Source organism: Puma concolor, chromosome C1 (assembly GCF_028749965.1).
Source record: "Puma concolor isolate L17-30 chromosome C1, mPumCon1.1.hap2, whole genome shotgun sequence".
NCBI classification, from domain to species: Eukaryota; Metazoa; Chordata; class Mammalia; order Carnivora; family Felidae; genus Puma; species Puma concolor.
This window is the reverse complement of record NC_141674.1, coordinates 77,427,247-77,445,775: the sequence shown is the minus strand read 5'-3', so window position 1 is coordinate 77,445,775 and position 18,529 is coordinate 77,427,247. Positions and strand designations below refer to the sequence as shown.

Below are 18,529 nucleotides of genomic sequence, written 5' to 3'. Positions count from 1 at the left end.
TTTCATGTAGTTCGTATTAAATGCTTTTGGACTTCTAATTTTACTATTGACTTTTTTGTGTTTAATAATATTTAAATTAAGTGATGCCCTTTTTATACTGGCAGTATTAAAAACACAGTATCACTAAGTTATTAATAGAGCAACTGTACTGACTGGGTTAGCCCTTTTGTAGCGGCCGAGTAATAGACAAGTGCCTCTTTCATAGGTGTCCTGGATTGGACGATAAGTTATATGGTACCTTGGTTATTAAAATTTCTAAAATATTTAAAATTATTTAAGGCAGAGTATATTCTATCAACTTAATCTGCAGTTAGGAACCAAAAAAGAAAAATATTTTGAGGTCAAAGCAAGTGAATTCCAACAGGTGAAGAAAGGGGAAATAATTAAAGTCCGAGTAGGTTGTTGTGAAAGGAAATGGATCAGTTAAGAGGAAAGCATGTTTGCACAATGGTGCACAGTGGTGCAGAGCCATGTTATCTCTTAAAAAGCAGAAAGAATAACAGTGGTGTTCAGCATTTTTATTGGAATTCCATTTTACATCTTGACCCTGTAATACAAATGCACATTAATACACATACTCACTTGGTCTCACTCATTACGCACCTGAAGTGATTGTGATGTACTTTAATAATTTCTATTTTATTCTTTTTCATTAAAAATAATGCTGGTCATGACCCAGTAAATTGATTTACTACTTACCAAGAAGTTACTTCCCACAGATTGGAAACACTCCCCTCAAGTGACTCTTTTGCTTAGGGACTGGTATTGACCAGAATCAACAATAGTAACATGTTAGAAATCATAATACTACTTCTGTGGCAGCATGTAAAATTATTTTACTCATTGTATTCAGGTGTTTATCGGTAGATCATATTTTTTAAATAAAATGATGACCTGTAATATTTAAAGTAAATTAGAGATTCCTAGTTATTTAAAAAAGTAATGCAAGAAAAACATTTTTATATGCAAATGTATTTGGGGAAGGGGTTTCATTTCATTATCTTCAGAACACTTCCGTGAAGCATTTTAGAAGTAAAGCAGGATTATTACTATTCTACACCAACAGACTCACCACCATCATAATTAATGCATAACTTTTCCAGTGAGAAAAAGAGAACTTAAAAACTTGGCACTAGAGTCTTTCAGTCAATACTACCAGTGCAATATGTCTACATTCTTTTTTTAGTAAAGTCAGTGTTTTATTTTTCATACCACCCACTTTTAAATAGAATAGTAGATTGCGTGTTACTTAATAGGATCTTTTGCCTGTTTTCAGCTTTAATGATCTAATTGGCCACAGAGGCCTGCAACAACAAGTGCTAATGAATGTGTAACACAGTGCCAGGTGCTGAGCGGGTGTATAAGCCACCAGAAAAGTAATTCTTATATTGTGGAATGTGCTATAGGAACACTTTGCTCCTGCGGTGGAAAGAAAAAAATAGTATTGTGAAAGCTTCTCGAGATGCATTAAATTACTTGTCTTTTCATGAGTGTCTCTGCAGTGTCTTTTAAAACATTTTTGTAATGTTGCATCTTGAGGAAATTGCATGCTCTTATAGTGATGCATTCAGCCTGAAAGAGTACAAAGAGAACATTTGTATCTTCTTATTATGATTAAACTCTAAAGGAGCAAACTAGCTTCTAGTTAAAGCAAATACCTTGATAATTACTCCAGAGTAGGCTATCTGGAAGATACCTGGGAAGCATGAAACATGTCCCTGTCATCAAAGAACTTAGGAAAGCATTATTGCAACACATACAAAACTATCAAAGTTAGAGACCTATGCGAGATAGTATACAAGTAAATGGAAATAAAGTATTAAGTGCTGTAGGAGATAAAGGTGTTTATTTTAGTCTAGACCTTCTTTTGAGGGGAGCTGGGAATTAAGTTGGGTCCTTTTTTCCTGCTGCCATTATAATTTGTCTCGTTACTAAATAGAGCCTCAAAAAGAAGGAAAAAGGAAAAAATGAGAATAGTTCATGCACATATGTTTCTTGTCATTATGTTTGAAGTGAGAGAAAGTAAAACCTAGTAGTCAAAGAAAATTTTCATTCATTCAACAAAATTTTTAGTTCTTTTATCATACCAGGATGGTGCTAGAGGCTGTAAAGACTGCGCTTCAGCTGCATAAACATACTTAGGATCCTGTGGGATAGGTACAAAGGTACTATTATGGTGGAAAAACTTTATAAGGTTTCAGCTAGATCCTGAGCTTGAAGGATGGGTAGTTTTAGGAAGAAGAGACAAAGTGGAACCTTCTCGGTAGAGAAAAGAATGTAGTTTAGGCACGAAGGGATGAAATTTCGAGTTCAAGAGGTACTGAAAGATTCAGTTGCGGGTGTTTGGGAACATGGTAATGTCAGAAAGGTAAGGTTGATACTTTTGGATGCTTGCTAAAAAATTTAGGAAATCATTGAAGAATTTTTTTAAATAATGGAATAATGTGGTCAGACAGATGGGTTTCTGTGTTTTCTTGGTTATAACTTATCTCTGTAGTACCATTCTTCATTAAAAGTCTATATCTGTACATATTTATGTGCACAGTAATGTATCATTATTTGGGATTAGCACAGTAATAAATTGTTCAAGTTGAGTAAATATTCCAGGTAATTGAAGACTAGTATCAAACTTGATTTTACCCTAACCATTTTGATGGTTATGTTTCTAAAATGTTGTTCTTATTTCTGCCTTGTGAAACTGTAGACTGAGTATAATTTAACCATTTGAGTACATAAGTGTCATCCTTATGGATACTAAGTGTTTTATTATGCCAGCAAGAAATGGGCTATTTGCCCACAATACGAAAAATTGATTGGCCATTTGCCCACAATACGAAAAATTGATTGATTCAGTAATTCAACAAGCAGTTCTTTTAGCTCATGCTGTGGTTTATGCATTGTGGTAAGTACTGCAGAGATAAATTGCATCTTAGAGTAGAACCACATAATATATAACTTTAATACAAGGCAAATCGTAAGTGCCATTGGTACTTTTGGCTAGACCAAGACTCAGCAAGGTTTTAGGAAGTCACATTTGATTTGGACCCTGAGGATAGCTAATTGAAATGGAAATGGGGTTAGGGGTAGGGAAGGAGCATACCTATAGGAGGGAGCAGCTTGGGACAGTGTGGAAGTTTATTGCAAATACTTAGGAAGTAGGAGATAACAGGAGTAGAGGTGAACAGGTAAAGGACATGGAATGCCAATCTTATGGTGATGGAATTAGCTTTGTAGTGAGGAACAAGGGAGGATTTTTTTGTTTTTGTTTTTGTTCTTTTTTTTTTTTTTTTTTAAGAATTTGAGAAACGTTAAAGGATTTGGTGGGGAGGTGGAGAAATTCTAAGTGAGGTCATTTTAGGAGTCTTGAACCAGGACAATGACAATAGGAATGTAAAGGAAAGATAATAGATGCACAGATAATACTACGGAAGTAAAGTAAGCAGAACTTGGCAGATTAATTAGAAGTAGAAGAGGACAGAGACAGAAATGGCTTAGGTTTTAAATCTTGTTACTAGGAGGATGGTTGTACTAAAACAGTTAATGAATCTGCTGCGGTGGGGTTTCCTAAAAGGTTAGGCTTCATTACTTATCCAGCAACACCTAATCATCCAGCTATCCACTGTAATAAAGCAAATAACCACACGTACTGAATCGGTTAAGTTTGTGGTTAGGAAAATGGAACCCCGAAAAATGTTGTACCCTTGTAGCACGAAATATTTACATTTTACGATGCCCTCTTTAGATGTCATTAGTTATAAATTTTAGGGATTCTCTTTGATTGATAATCTTTTTTGACCAGCCACTTGTTTTTCATAAAAATCCTAACGAGTCCCCTACCATTCCTATTGGTCCCTGTTACTAATTTTCTGAGTTTTGCTTTTTATATCTTGTTTTGATCTTTTTAACAATTGAACTAACCTGGACTGTTATGTTTTGGGATTTTTTAACATGTCTAATATCTTTATATCATAACTTTGTTATAATCTTTTGTGTTCATTATTATTTCCATTCTAACATGAATTTTTTAATGCTGTTTATAATCTGGGTTAAGATATAGTTAGACCTTAGAGTAACAGGGCATGTTCTAGGCAGAGCTGAATGTAGGTAATCAGCATTAAATGGCTTTATAGAAATAGTAAAACAATACACAGACTCTCTCTTTTGGAGGTTAAGGTGAGAGGATGACTTGTGGAGACTCTGCTGGTCACTCATGTGTCTAAGAACTGGAAAAAATAGGTCTCACTATTTCTTTGTTGTGTCTGGGATGTAAGGGACAAGGTTAATTCTTGCTCTGCAGTGTTTAGAGCGTCTGTTTAATTGTGGCCTTAGCTGGAAGTTAACTCAAAGTAGAGGATACCTGGTCAGCACCATGTATGATTTTAGTTTGGATTTTGGCTGGAATGTGTAAACATGTGAAAATTGTAAGAAAATTGAATCAGAGATCTGTTGGGGTTTGTGCGTTTGTGACCTTTAGATTTACCATTATAATTATTGTGCACCCTATGTAAGTTGAACATGATTATGTTGAAAATAATTTAATGGCAATATTAAAGTAAGGTAGATTCCTTACCTAATTTACTTTATAGTCAGAAGCAGTTAATTACTCCTACTAAATATGAAATGATATTTTGGAAATACTGAGACTTTCAGATGTCAGGGAGTGTGATTATATTCAAATAATTCTAAACAAAAGTGATTTATAGCAGATTAGTTATGTATTTTAATGTCTATTCCAATTTCAGGTGTGTCTTAGTCTTAGGAAAGTGGTCAGTATTGGTAAGTGCCTATTTGGCTTTAGTAAAACAGCATGCAAGTTCAACCCACGTTAAGGAGGAATTTTAAATGTTTTTTTCTTTACCTGTTGCCACAGAGAAATAATAAATTTGCTATCTTTAACTCCTAACTGACTAGTAAGCTACTCGTAGCCAGAGTATTGTTAGTGTGTAACTTTTGACAAGCTAGAAAAACTTGTATGCCTCCAGTTTCTCTATTTATAGAAATCTGTGATAAAGTATCATACTTAGGTATAGCTTTTCCCTTTATGTTTTAGGGACATAGTACTCAAAATATTCTTTTACTAATATCCCCTCTACTTTGAAATAGCAGAGACTTCTACAAGTTGAATATACTTTTTTTCTTCCAAGTAGACCCAAGTTTAAATAAAGGCTATCTTCCATTTGCTTGAACTCATTCTCTAGGCCAAACATAGATGCCTGGCTGTTGCTGCCCTTAATATAACTCTTAATTTGTAGGGCAAACTCAAGGTACCTGCCTTTTCTAGACTAATACTTTAAGCAATAAACCTCATACTTAAAGCAAAGGAAATCTGCTTTTCAAGTATTTTTGCATTCCATCCTCTTCTAGGCAAAATGTTAAATCATGCAGGATCTAATTAACTTTGCTATGATTGTTCTGTGATTCTATGTTAGTTACTGTTTTTAGTCATTGAGAATGGAAACTCTAAAAATTGGTGAAAGTAACTTAGAGTACTGAAAAAATATCCAATTTTGGAGGGAAAATGTCAGGAGAAAATAATGGTGAAAATACACTTCAGAGGTTGCTAATTGTATATCTTATCTATATGCTTAATTCTGATTAGAAGGGGAACATTGCTTTTCATAAAAATAGACCACTTAAACTGCTTTATATGTATCTTGGGAATAATGATTGGTTTGATGATGGCAGTATACCTAAAAACAAAAAAATTGGTATTGGGAGTAGGGAAGTCCTTTTCCATTTTAACGGGTTGTAGAGAGTAAGATTTAACAATTCTTCTCTTAATAGCTTTTTTTTTTTTTATGAGCCAAGAGATTAAGAAGTGGAGCTGAGGGTGCCTTTCTCATTTAGAGTGGTAGGTACTCAGGACCCAGAACTGGTTACACAATTTGTAGGGTCCCGTGCAAAATGCAGATGTAGCGCCTTGTGTTAAAAAATTAAGAATTTTAAGACTGTGTACGACAAGAGCGTTAAACTGAGTGTGGGTTGCTTTGTGACTGCTCAAGTCATATACCCATGAAGGCTGTTTTGTAGGTACTTTATGCAAAGATAAGAGTGTACACTGAAGAAATAAGAATTTGGCTCTCTCTATCCCCCATCCCTACTTTATCCAAGGTAACAGGTTTCTTCCCCGATTCTTCCCCCCCCCCCCCCAAAATGCCATGTTCCTTTTTCAGTTGGGACTGAGGGAAAGAAAATGTTCTTTGCACAGTCTGTTATGTGCTTGGGACTTACGAACTGTGAAAGATTAATGACGGCAACTAGCATTGAGTTTATCAGCTCACACTTGTGTATCCCTTGGGACAGGCATAAGCATTCTCCTCCCACCTCTCCACTGCCGTTACCTACCTCCTCCACTACCAGTGTGTTAATGGTGGTAGAATGATGATTTAACCTGTTTATGTCTTTTTTTATCCCTCCTGTCTTCCTGAATGAGCTCATAGCTGCTATTGCCTACCCATCTTATACAGACCAACTAGATGGAGAAGAAATTTTTCTTCCCTCTAGTAGGGCTATACCATACCTCTTATTTTGGATAGGTATAGCCTGGTCATTATATTAAGTTTCACTTTACCCCAGAGATACCAACAACCAGTTAGGAGCAAAACTGATGAAATGAAGGCAGGGGAGGATGATTGCAAATGAAAATATTTTGGAGGTGAATGTTAATTTAGTTTAGTTATAATGTGCTCCTTTACCACACTGAACTTCAGATCTTTCTAAGAAATAAATCCTCATTTTTTTAGATCATTTGTGTAGTGAACTAAAAAGAACATGAAATTCATTGAAACAATTGTATTTAATGGGCAGTAAGGTAGAAAGGGCAAAAGTACTTACTTAATAATGTCAGAGCCTTAATGTTAGAGCCTAAAGTAAATTCTTTTTCTCCTGGGTATAAAACTAAATAATGCTCAAAAAAACAAATTTGAATTTGTATCTCTTGTGTTATTTATTAATTTGTTTCTCACTGATCTGGTTTAGTGATTTAGACACACTGTTGTTGTTGTTGCTGCTGTTGTTGCTATTGTTGCTGTTGTTGTTATATTTTGTAGCATAGCAGTTTGGTGTTCTTTTTGAGGGTTCATAAATCTATTGTATTTCTCTTTCATTCCTATTTGATCAAACAGCTGTTCTGTTATATACTGAAAGGTATATTCTAAAACTTTGTATACAGCCTTACAGTATAATTCACTCTCTTTACAAGTAAGTTAAATACTCCCAGTAGCAAATTAGATCCTTTATAAATCAGATAACTGCAAAGGTGTTTTTAACAGTTTTCTGGTTAAAATCAATCACTTAAACATTTTTTACCACCCTGAATAGGAACCTTAGGAAGGTTTGAATGACTGAATTTGTTCCTTTCTGAAGATGCAGTTTTACTCAAGAGAAGAAAATTAAGAATTTCTAAAACCAATGTAGTATTTTGTGTAAATACATTTCAAGTACAGAAACAATGTTAGATTTAAAATACTTTGGAAGAGATAAAAGTGTTTGTGTTTTTATTTTTTGACACTAACAAATAAGTGCACACATAAAATCCTATTACAGGGGTGCCTGGGTGGCTCAGTCGGTTGGGCATCTGACTTTGACTCAGGTTATAATCTCATGGTTTGTGGGTTCGAGCCCCATGTCGGGCTCTGTGCAGACAGTTCAGAGCCTGGAGCCTGCTTCAGATTCTGTGTCTCCCCTCTCTCTGCCCCTCCCATGCTCATACTCTGTCTCTCTCTGTCTCTCAATAATAAATAAACATTAAAAAATTTTTAAATCCTATTACAAAGAAAAACTTTGTGTAAATTTATGTATTTGGCAGATTATTAATGTAAATAACTTTGTTAAACTTTTGACTATCACAAATATTGATAAGCCCCATTATACTAAAACTGAATGTGTTAGTGTTGTGTTTTAATGTTCCAGTGACTCCTGGTACAGTCCAGAATAAAACTGCTTTTCCCTCTAGATATAATAAAAACTGTTAAATGAGAACATTTGTGTAATAGATATGTTTGTACATCATCTATTTCATTTAGTGGAACATTTTGTGTAAATCATCTTTTTCATGTAGAGAATACCATATGGGTGTCCCTTTTGTGTGCATATTAATATGTTAAATACTCATTTTTTTTTTTTTTTTTTTGCAGATTTTTCTAAAATGTTTGGGCTGTAATGCAGGTGTGAAGTTTGGATGTTGGTTTAGAAAAAACTATTCCTGTAAAATGTATTCATGTTTTATCATCTAAGATAAATAAGTGACATTTCAAGGGATAAGAAATTTAAAAGTGATCATGGAGGGGCACCTGGGTGGCTCATTTGGTTAAGCATCTGATTTTGGCTCAGGTCATGATCTCATGGTTTGTGAGTTTGAGCCTTGAGTCCAGCTCTGTGCTGACAACTCGAGCCTGGAGCCTGCTTTGGATTCTGTGTCTCCCTCTCTCTCTGCCCCTCTCCCACTCGCGCTGTCTCCCTCTCAAATATAAATTTTTTAAAAAACAAGAGTAAAAGTGATCATGGAGATATTAAGACACCAAGGTATTTAGGTATAATTACCAAAGGCCCTAGGTTTTTTAATATACTTACTTTATGGACAAGTTTTCCAAGGGATGCTCAGTGCATGTGTTCTCTGAACTTACTTGGAACACTGGGTAATGGAGATTCTGTCATATGCTGGGAGAGTTGTCCTTTCTGAAGTCATAATTCCTTTAAATATTAATTACTATAAAAACTATGGCATTTTCATTTAAAATTTAGATCTGATCATTCATAAAATAGCCTGAACCTCAGTTTCTAGAGTCCACATAACATCAAAAGTCAGAAAAATTCTCTTTCCTGTATTAAAGTCAAAATTCTTTATACACCTCAAAGCAAACATGTCCAGTTCCATTTTTAAAGAACCACAGCATCTAAATATATAATAAAACATTGTACTGCATACTTGCCTATCACCCTCTGCCCTTATCCCTCAATTTGCTTTACACCCTTAACGTTAGCATTCTGTGAACAAATTTTTAAAGGATTGTTATAATGCATTCTGTTTGTATCCTACAGTAATTTATTTACATTTTAAAAGGAATTTGAATACAGTGTGGCAATTTTGACAACCAGCAAGCTCATCAAAGTAAGATTCTACCTATAATCTCATGATAAACCAAATGCTTACTCTGTTGCACATAACAAAGACAGGGATTGTGTGTGGTTTACCTTATAGATAGGGAAAGAAAAGCTGACATCTAGTAACACTTAGCCCTTTGAGTTCCCTAAACTCTTTACTTCTGTCTAGTGTATGAATTGCTTTAAAATCCATTTAAATTCAGATTGTTCACCAATGCAACTAGGGGGAAAAAGGTGCTACTTGCAAAGCACTTGATACCTCACTCTTTCTGCTGGTTGTGAAGAACTTAGTTTCAACATATAAACTAGACTGATCAATGAAGAATATGACTGCTAGCAACATATTCATTTAAACAAATGATGCAGAGGTGTGCTACCGGATGCTATCTGTATGGCATGGTAGAACAAATTTCCATTCATATGCTGTCTTAAATGTCAAAGGTTCAATTATTGGGTTTTCCTTTGAGTATTTGTTGGGTTTCTACTATGTGCCAGGCTCTTGACTGAGAAAACTAATGAGATTTTTCTATTCCAGATTTTGGTTGTTTAGCTTTGAATTAGCCATTCTTTAATACTTAACTTGATTTCCTACAGTTCTTTACTTACTAGATTCTTCTTCTGAGCATAAGCAAAGGAAGACTCTGGGCCCAAGCAGGATTTTACTTTTTAAAAGGCAGGTGACAAGAAGCAGAAACCAGTGGCTTGAATGAGATTTGTCTAGGCTTCTCATGGATTTTAATTTTCTATATGACATTTCTGTTAGCATTGCTACTTGACTGTAAGGAACTGTGTTTACTGGTTTTGTAATAGTAGCATCTATTCTTTTGGAATCTGGACTTTGAACAACTCATTTCACAGAGTCATTGGATAGGCAGTTCCTATTCTTTCTTACCTAGAATTTTTCCAGGGGATTTCACATGGCAGGTTAACAGAAGAAAAGCCATTTGTGTAACTCTTCTGTTACATTTATTTCCCTTCCCCTTGGATCCCTAGAGATAACTCTTACCTTCTCTTCCTGCTAATTGACCAGCAGCACCCTGGAATACTGTCATCCCTTTGTCCAAAGGAATGGTGTAGTTGTATTCAAAGACCAATAAAATGTTATGTTCTGTCTATTCCCCCTATAAAAAATACCTTTTTCCCCTTATTAAGTTAGATTTTATAGAATAAGTGATTGAAGGAGAAGTCAAGTAATTGAAAAATTTTTAAAACAGCACTACAATTTTGATCGATTTTAATATAAAAATCTTTTTTCCCATTTTAGTCACATTTTAAAAATATAGATAGGAGATAATGTAAATTGAAAAAACATGTGAAGAATAGTTAGCATTACATTTCTGGTCCATTTGTAAACTTTTGTGAGATAATCTGGATTTATATTTCTTAGTAAAATTAAACATATTATTGTACATACAATACAGGTTGAGTTAAAATTTGAGAGTTGAGCTTTTTTTGCCCTTTCATGTATAGGGCCAGCATATAATTTTAAGAGCTATTTGCTATTAATAGAATTCAAAGTGTATTTGCCCTAAAATTGATTTCTCATTGAGCTTTTTATTTGTTGGTGATGATCTTTTACTAGGTTTTCAAAGCATGTGAGACCTACTTAATGGAATAATAATCAAATGGAAATTTAATATCATGATCTTAATTAAGTAAAAGATTATAATTTTCCTGGAAATAAGGAAGATTAATGAGATATTAAAGTAATGGACTTATGGCCATAAGAGGAAAGATTACTATTGTAATAATTGACCAATTCAGTAATTTTAAGTTTAGTTACATTTTCTCAGTTCTAGTTTGATATGATAAAGCATTATTTGAAAAAATAGTACAAGAAGAATGTATGCAGGTAATATCACTGTAATTAAAGACCCCACTGCAAGTTAGTGCATGCTTCAGGGTACACAAAAGAATGTAGACTTTTTCTAACTTGATTTACATGGTCTTGACCTTTCTAGAAGTATGTATTTATGTTTTGGAATATATAAGAAACGTTAAGTCTTTCTCTTCCCTTTTTTAGCCTTAGACTGTAAGCAAAAGAAATCAAGGTCAAGATCTGGAAGTAAGAAGAAAATGCTAACGTTACCTCATGGTGCTGACGAGGTTTACATTCTCCGATGCAGGTATATGCCTATTTTGCCAAGTCTGCTCAGTTTCTTCAGACTTGCTTTGAGACATGTTAGCTGACTTATTTGGGATTTTTAATTTGTGGCAGAAGGTGCATTCTCAACAATCAAGTTCTAAATGAACTTTTGGAGACAGGCTTAATAATACACTGTATTTCTCATAATACACTATATTTCAACAACTGATGAATAAATTTTTTATATTTATCTCAGAGTCTCAGTGATACTGTTGATTTATGAAAGTAGCCTTTTTTTGTTGTGGTATTTATTTGCTTTGTTGGGTTTAATTTGATTTGGTTTGATTTTTTTTCTCCTTAATTGTCTTGAGTTTCTGCTTCTTGGGAATGCGTTTTCTCTCCACTCATACTTCTAACTAAGTATAGCTATACAAACTCATTCCCACCTCCTTCTATACTCATCCTCATGCAGTTTAAGGAGTTCTGAATTGGGGAAGGGTCTTTTGAAAACAGTGGTACATTTTGGAATTATAGTTGTTTTAAATGTATTGAGATGTATAGGCATTAAGACCTTTTAATTAATTTAATTTAATAGTAATGTTCCCACCTCTGCAAATATTACTAGAGGTAATATAGCTGTTAAACCTATGAATTGCCAGTTTTATATTGTATTAAATCATTTTGACTTTGTATGTATTTAAAAACTGTTGTCAAGTGCTCCAGTATATGGTAGCATCTCCAGGCTATGGTAAACTCTACCTCTTATGTGTATGGATTTTATGTGACTTGGTTTTAAATAAAGGGAATTGGTCATGTTAAGAGAACTGTTATCAACTTCTTCTATAGGTTTTGTGGCCTAGTCTTTCGTGGACCATTGTCTGTTCAGGAAGACTGGATTAAGCACTTACAACGACACATTGTAAACGCTAATCTTCCACGGACTGGAGCTGGCATGGTGGAAGTCACGTCACTACTTAAAAAGCCTGCCTCCATTACAGAAACTTCATTTTCTCTACTAATGGCAGAAGCAGCTTCATAGAACAAGGAAACCTTTTAAATAGCAAATTTAAATTGGATGTACATTTGAAATTCTTTGTCTTTTTTTTTTAAAGCCACGTTAAATTATCCGTTTATAAATACTAAAGCAGGAATATGGGGAAAAGTGAATTACAGTGACATCAGAGCAAACTGAGTACTTCAAACAGTAAGTAGTCTATATATTTTATATAGGACGGAAGCTGTGTTTTTAAGGTTTACTAAGTTTTGTCAGTTAATGGTGTTCACTCGATGAAAGATCAGTACATGTAAGCAGTCATTAATAAACTGTTGCACATGAATAACTTAAAGACAGACTTACTGGAAAATTACATTTTCTGCAGTGTTACCAGAATCAAAGTTCTGTTTATTCCCCACAAGACTTGCATTGAAAAATAAGATATTATATTTTGTTTGTATGTATTTAGTGTTTTGTATAATACCAGGAACTGCTAAACTAAATTTACTCAACTTAGGGCATTAAATATCATGTACTTCATAGTTTGAGACTGTTCACTCAAATAGGGCAGAGTACTATTCTATCTAGATGTGTAAGTGTTTTTTTAAAATCACATGGAACGGTTTTTTTTATACTAAAAAGTGGAGGGAGATTTGTTTAAACAAGTATTTCTAAAAGAAATATGTACATAGTCCTGGAAATTATTTGTGGTAAGGAAATATTCTTTACTCCAGTTGCATTTCTCAGACAATAAAGTGGTGCATCCATGCTACCTCCTACTTTGTCAACAAAGATGCTATTTACCCTTTACATTTTTGTATCATAATAGATTTAAAAAATCTAATGTTCTTTATTGCAAGACATCCCTTTTGTTAACAGATTTGTTTCTTTTTAATGTTTTACTTAAATTTTGACATGCTTACAGGACAGGTTTGCCTCTTACTTTATTTAACATTGTAGAAATGTAATTAATGAACAATGCTCACTACACAATTTAGAATAGGCTTTCTCATTTATATTCCAAATTTGATCAGTTAGCAAAACTTAATACACCAATTGAAATATTTCTACATATGATGAGAATGTTTACAATTTAAATTTTAGAACTTGTTTTGGATGTGACTATATGTACGAAAATCGTGTAACACTATGCTCATGCTAAGAACCGACATAACGGAATTACTGAAATAAATGTGCTGTGAGGAATGGAAAATATGGTGCAGATGTCTTGGTCATGATAAATTGTGATTCTTTTAAACTCTTTCCAAAAACAAATTAGTTCTTTTAACCTGCAATCAGATTCCTTTACAAATAACAGTTTTTGTATGCAAGCACCATTTCATTTTATTTCATGTAGTATGGCTAATACTATAGTTGAAACGAGGATATGCATTGATAATTTTCTTCGTATGTAAATAAAGTTAAAAACAGTTAAAATAAGGAGTATTTTGGTAGAGTATATACATACCTCACTGCCAGTGAATTGCTTTCCTATGGTATATCTCCTTACCAGAAAAATCTCTAAATAAAAAAAGACTTAAAGAAAATTATAACGTCTATATTGTGAAGCATTTCTTATTTTTATCACTGGTGGAAATAGTCCACTTGAGGTTGTGTTTTATGTTGTTTAAATTGTTTATACTGAGCAGGCTATTTTATTCACATACCTTATATGTGAAATTAGGAAGTGGGATTAGGTGGAACATTTTCAACCAAGGGTCTCCTTATCTCTGGGGTACTAGATAGAGGGAAAGTACTTTCAAGTTATTTTTGTTTTTTGAAATCCCTGATAGAAACTGTGTATTTCTCTGTAAAGATGAGGCTAGCTAAAATTTCAGATTCCTTTACTTCTGACTCAAAATATACCAAGTCTGTGTATACCAGTTGTCTCTTACTGAGAGACAACTCTTACTGAGCATGTTTCATTGATAGTTATAAATGAATATATTTTTTAAATTGGAAGACATATTACACAGCCTGCAGAATTCACAAATTAAAAAAAATGAGGATTCCTCAAGGGAAGACTAGCATCACTAGAGTTGAGTCCCTTTCAGCTCTCATTTTTATAGTTCTCTGATTTTATCTTATTAAGCAAACTGTCAAGATGTAAGAATACAAGTAGTTTGACCACAAATTTTATAAGCAAACCTGGATTATAATTTTTATGTTAAGCTATATTTAAAATAAATATTTCTTTTTCTTAATGTACATAGAATTCAATCTAAGTAGAGTAATTCAAATTAAAAACAGTAAACTATAGGGATTCCTAAAAAGTAAATTAAACAAAAAATATTTTTCATGGTAAAGATATTTGGGTTTCAAAATTTGAAAAATTCTTTAGGAAGCCAAGTTTATCCGTTATTTGACAACTAGGAAATTAAGACATAATTTTCATTTGGCTTCTACTAGAAAAAAAATTCATATTGTCTCAAATTATGGTATCACAGTATAGCCTGATTCAATATTGAGTATTGCCTATTTTCTTTTAACTCTTTTTGTTGTTGTTGTTGTTACCTAAAATATTTGAGCTTCTTTAGTATTAGAGCTTTACTTTCTTTTTTTAAAAATCTGGTTAAAAGTGTTTATTTAACAGCATCAAGACAAAAAAGTTAACTTCTCTAAAAGTAGTACCTTCTACTATGCTTCTTTAGACTATATTAGAACCATGGTGTAGCTAATATCTCTATTTTGGATTTCATGTATTTAATTATGGGTTAAGGAGATGATAGTTTTTCAGTAATAATTTACTTATTTATTAAATGTGTTGTTTATTTTTGAAAGTAAAAGTGGGGGAGGGGCAGAGAGAGAGGGACAGAGGATCTGAAGCCGGCTCTGCACTGACAGCAGCAAGCCCAGTGTGGGGCTCGAACTCATAAACTGCGAGATCATGACCTGAGCCAAAGTCAGACTCTCAACCAACTAAGCCGCCCAGATGCCCCATCAGTAGTGATTTAATAGATAGACTTTTCTTATGGACATACATATAACCTCTCAGGAACTATACAGTTAAAACATATTAGTCTAAACAATAGCTTTGGGGGCGCCTGGGTGGCTTGGTCGGTTAAGCGTCCGACTTCAGCCAGGTCACAACCTCGCGGTCCGTGAGTTCGAGCCCCGCGTTGGGCTCTGTGCTGACCGCTCAGAGCCTGCAGCCTGTTTCCGATGCTGTGTCTCCCTCTGTCTCTGCCCCTCCCCTGTTCATGCTCTGTCTCTCTCTGTCTCAAAAATAAATAAATGTTGAAAAAAAATTTAAAAAAAAAAACAAAAAACAATAGCTTTGATTTTTTTTCCCCCTCACTAAGAAAGTGTAATATATGCTCATTTTAGAAATATTATGAAAATGCAACAGTAAAAAGGGGAAATAACCTTGGTATAATCACTCAAAGACATTTACTTTTACAGCTTGTTATATTTCTTTCTTACTGTTTCAGTGAGCTTGTGATTGTATGTATTATATAATGTATACTGTTTTCCAAATTTTTTCAAATGTTTATTTACTTATTATTTATTTACTTATTTTGCGAGAGATAGAATCCCGAGCAGACTCCTGCTGTCAGCACAGAGCCCCACGTGGGCCCAAAAGTGAAATCATGACCTGAGCCGAAATCAAGTCAGACCCTTAACTGAGTGAACCACACAGGCACCCCATGTTTTCTCAGTTTTAAATTTGAGTGGTGCATTGTGTAGACTAACCTTTGAATATTAGATCTGGAGCATTTTCTAGTACAAACAACCAGTTCTCTGATTCTTGAGACATCAACTGGGTATCCAAGAATTTGATGCAATTCTAACATTAACTACCTAGAGTTAGCATCAGACTCCTTAGGCTCAGTCCCACAACACCCACACTTCAGATGCCAGTCACAAGTATCAGCTCACTTGTACTTCTCACAATCTGGCTATAAATTGGGGTTCCTGCAACATCCTGTTCAAGTTCAGTGATTTGCTAGAAGAACCTTATAGAACTCAGGAAAATACTTGACTTTGCCAGTTCATTTTAAAGGATGTAACTCAGAAACAGACAAATGGAAAGGGATGCATAGGGCAAGGTATGCATGGAAGAGGGTGGCATGGAACTTCCATGTCCTCTCTGAGCGCACCAGCCTCCCAACATCTTGATGTGTTCACCAACCTGGAGGCTTTTTGAACTCCATTGCTTAGAAGTTATTATAGAAGTTTCATTACATAGGTATGGTTGTTTTAATCATTGGATGCTGATGATTAGCTCAATCTCCAGCTCTTTTCCCCATCCCTGGAGGAGTTGGTGGGACCAGGGTGGGGTCGGGGTCAGAAGGGGTGCTGAAAGTTCCAATCCTTTAATCATGCTTTGGGTTTTCCAGTGACCAGTACCCATCCTGAAGCTATTTAGGGGTCCCAAGCCACCGTTTCATCTCATTATTCCTGCAAGTTTAGCTGTTGCTCCTTTTAAAATAAGCTGTTCTGTAGTTCTGGCTCCTTTTTAACATATTTAATTTTATCTCTAGTTTTCTAAAGTTTTACTATCATATTTCTAGATGGGAATTTCTTTTTTATTATTGTCAAGTTTGGGATCTCTGATGGGCTTTTGGAAATTTCCTAGCTGTTGTCTACCAGCTGTTTCTTCTGCCTCATTCTCTCTTTCCTTTGTAACTCCCAATCAAATCTGTTTTAAATCCTTCTCACTGTGTCCTCTAGGTTTTTTACCATTTCTTCTCAGTTTTCTCTGTTGGTGTTTGCTACATTTCAAATAATTTCTTTTGACCCATCTTCCAGTTTACTAATTTTCTAAGCTACAGTATACTAAATCCCATTTACTGAAGTCTTAATTTTGGTTGTAATATTTTTCAGATCTAGAATTTACATTGGTTCTTTTTTTGGATACACTTTTTATTGTTTCTAGTAGCCTATGTGGCTGTTATTTCTTTGAATATGGTCTGTATAGTTATTTATATATTCTTCTGATAATTCCAAATAATTACGTGTCTGAGCTTACTGATGTTTTCCCTGCATCTTGTTCATGGTATCTTGTTTTCTTACATGCCTAGACGTCTAACAATATGCTAGATATTATATTTGGAAGCTGTTAATAGAACTATTTTGAAGCCTAGGATAGTATCATAGTATCTTTCTCTGCCAGAGAGTAGGGTATCATAGTATCATAGTATTTACTTCTGCCAGATGAGTAGGGGTTCTACCAGTAACACTGTAATTCCAAATTCAAGATTTATATTTTCCTGGTCTACCAGATGACCCAAATCAGGCTATAAAAGCTACATCATGGGAAGGTTCATACACCCCTAGTTCATGTTTTACCCTGTGAATGTAGTTTTTTTTTTACAAGTTCCCTGCGACCATTGAAATTGCAACTTAGTTTCATAGCTATTTCTTCCAGATATGCTGTGTCCTCTGCAAAAGTAAAAGGTTTTATTACAGGGTGACCCCATAAGGTTTCTTGTCTTCTCTTAAGAGTTTCACCAGATAATTCTTTACTATCTTGTTATTTCTTTGCTGCTTATATGATGTTTTTGTTTTTATTAACCCAACCTTTTTATTTGACCACAGTGAGAGAAATTATTGAGATTATGTAGTCCACCATTATCAGAATCCAAAGTCCTTACATAAATTTTCGAGAGAGGGGATTTTATATGTTTTGTTCAGTTCTATTTTCCTATAAGAGTTCTGTTATATAGTATGCATCTAGTCAATATTCACTGAATGATTAAGTGAATAAGCTATTATTTTAAAGCTTATTTAAATACTTTATGGGATATGTGCCCCTTGTTTTTCTTCTTAAAAATAAATTGTGGTTGTTCTTTTTTTTAGTTTCTATTTAAATTCTAGTTAGTTAACATACAGTGTAATATTAGGTTCAGATGTACAGTAGAGTGCTTCAACACTTCCATATAACACTCGGAGTGCTTCCTTAATCCCCACCACCTACTTAACCCATCCTCCCCCGCCCCCCACCTTCTCTCTGGTAACCATCAGTTTGTTCTCTATAGTTAAAAGTCTGTTTCTTGGTTTGCCTCTCTATTTTTCCCTTTCCTCATTTGTTTTGTTTCTTAAATTCCACATAGGAGAGAAATCATATGGTATTCTTGTGTTTTGCTCTTCCTGATCTATTTTAGGATTACTTTGTCAAAATCTCTTTGAACTCTGAGATCTTGTTTTTAGAACTTCACTGAATTTATAAATTGTGGAAAATGGGAAATATGAGTCTTCTCTTTTAGGGATATGGTATGTTTTTCCATTTATCTTCATGTCTTACAGGTAAGTCTTATAGTTTTCTTTATGAAGAATTGCACATTTAAAATTTATTTCTCTGTATTTTAGTTTTGCTGCTGTTGTGAACAGATTTTTCCCAGAAT

The 18,529-nt window shown here is 34.2% G+C and overlaps 1 protein-coding gene across 30 annotated transcripts in view; it reads left to right on the top strand.

Annotated features, from left to right (window-relative positions):
• Window positions 1–13,739, top strand: part of ZNF644 (zinc finger protein 644) — a 104,923-nt gene extending 91,184 nt beyond the window's left edge. For 29 of the 30 annotated variants that reach the window (XM_086717519.1, XM_086717502.1, XM_086717503.1 and 26 more), the window contains 2 exons: window positions 11,126–11,228; window positions 12,035–13,739. In XM_086717519.1, the coding sequence (XP_086573645.1) occupies window positions 11,126–11,228; window positions 12,035–12,227 (296 nt within the window). In that variant the 3' untranslated portion in view covers window positions 12,228–13,739. Of the gene's footprint in view, window positions 1–9,039; window positions 9,110–11,125; window positions 11,229–12,034 lie in introns of those variants that run through there. The other variant, XM_086717514.1, reaches the window with a different exon arrangement.
• Window positions 13,740–18,529: the final 4,790 nt, after the last annotated feature.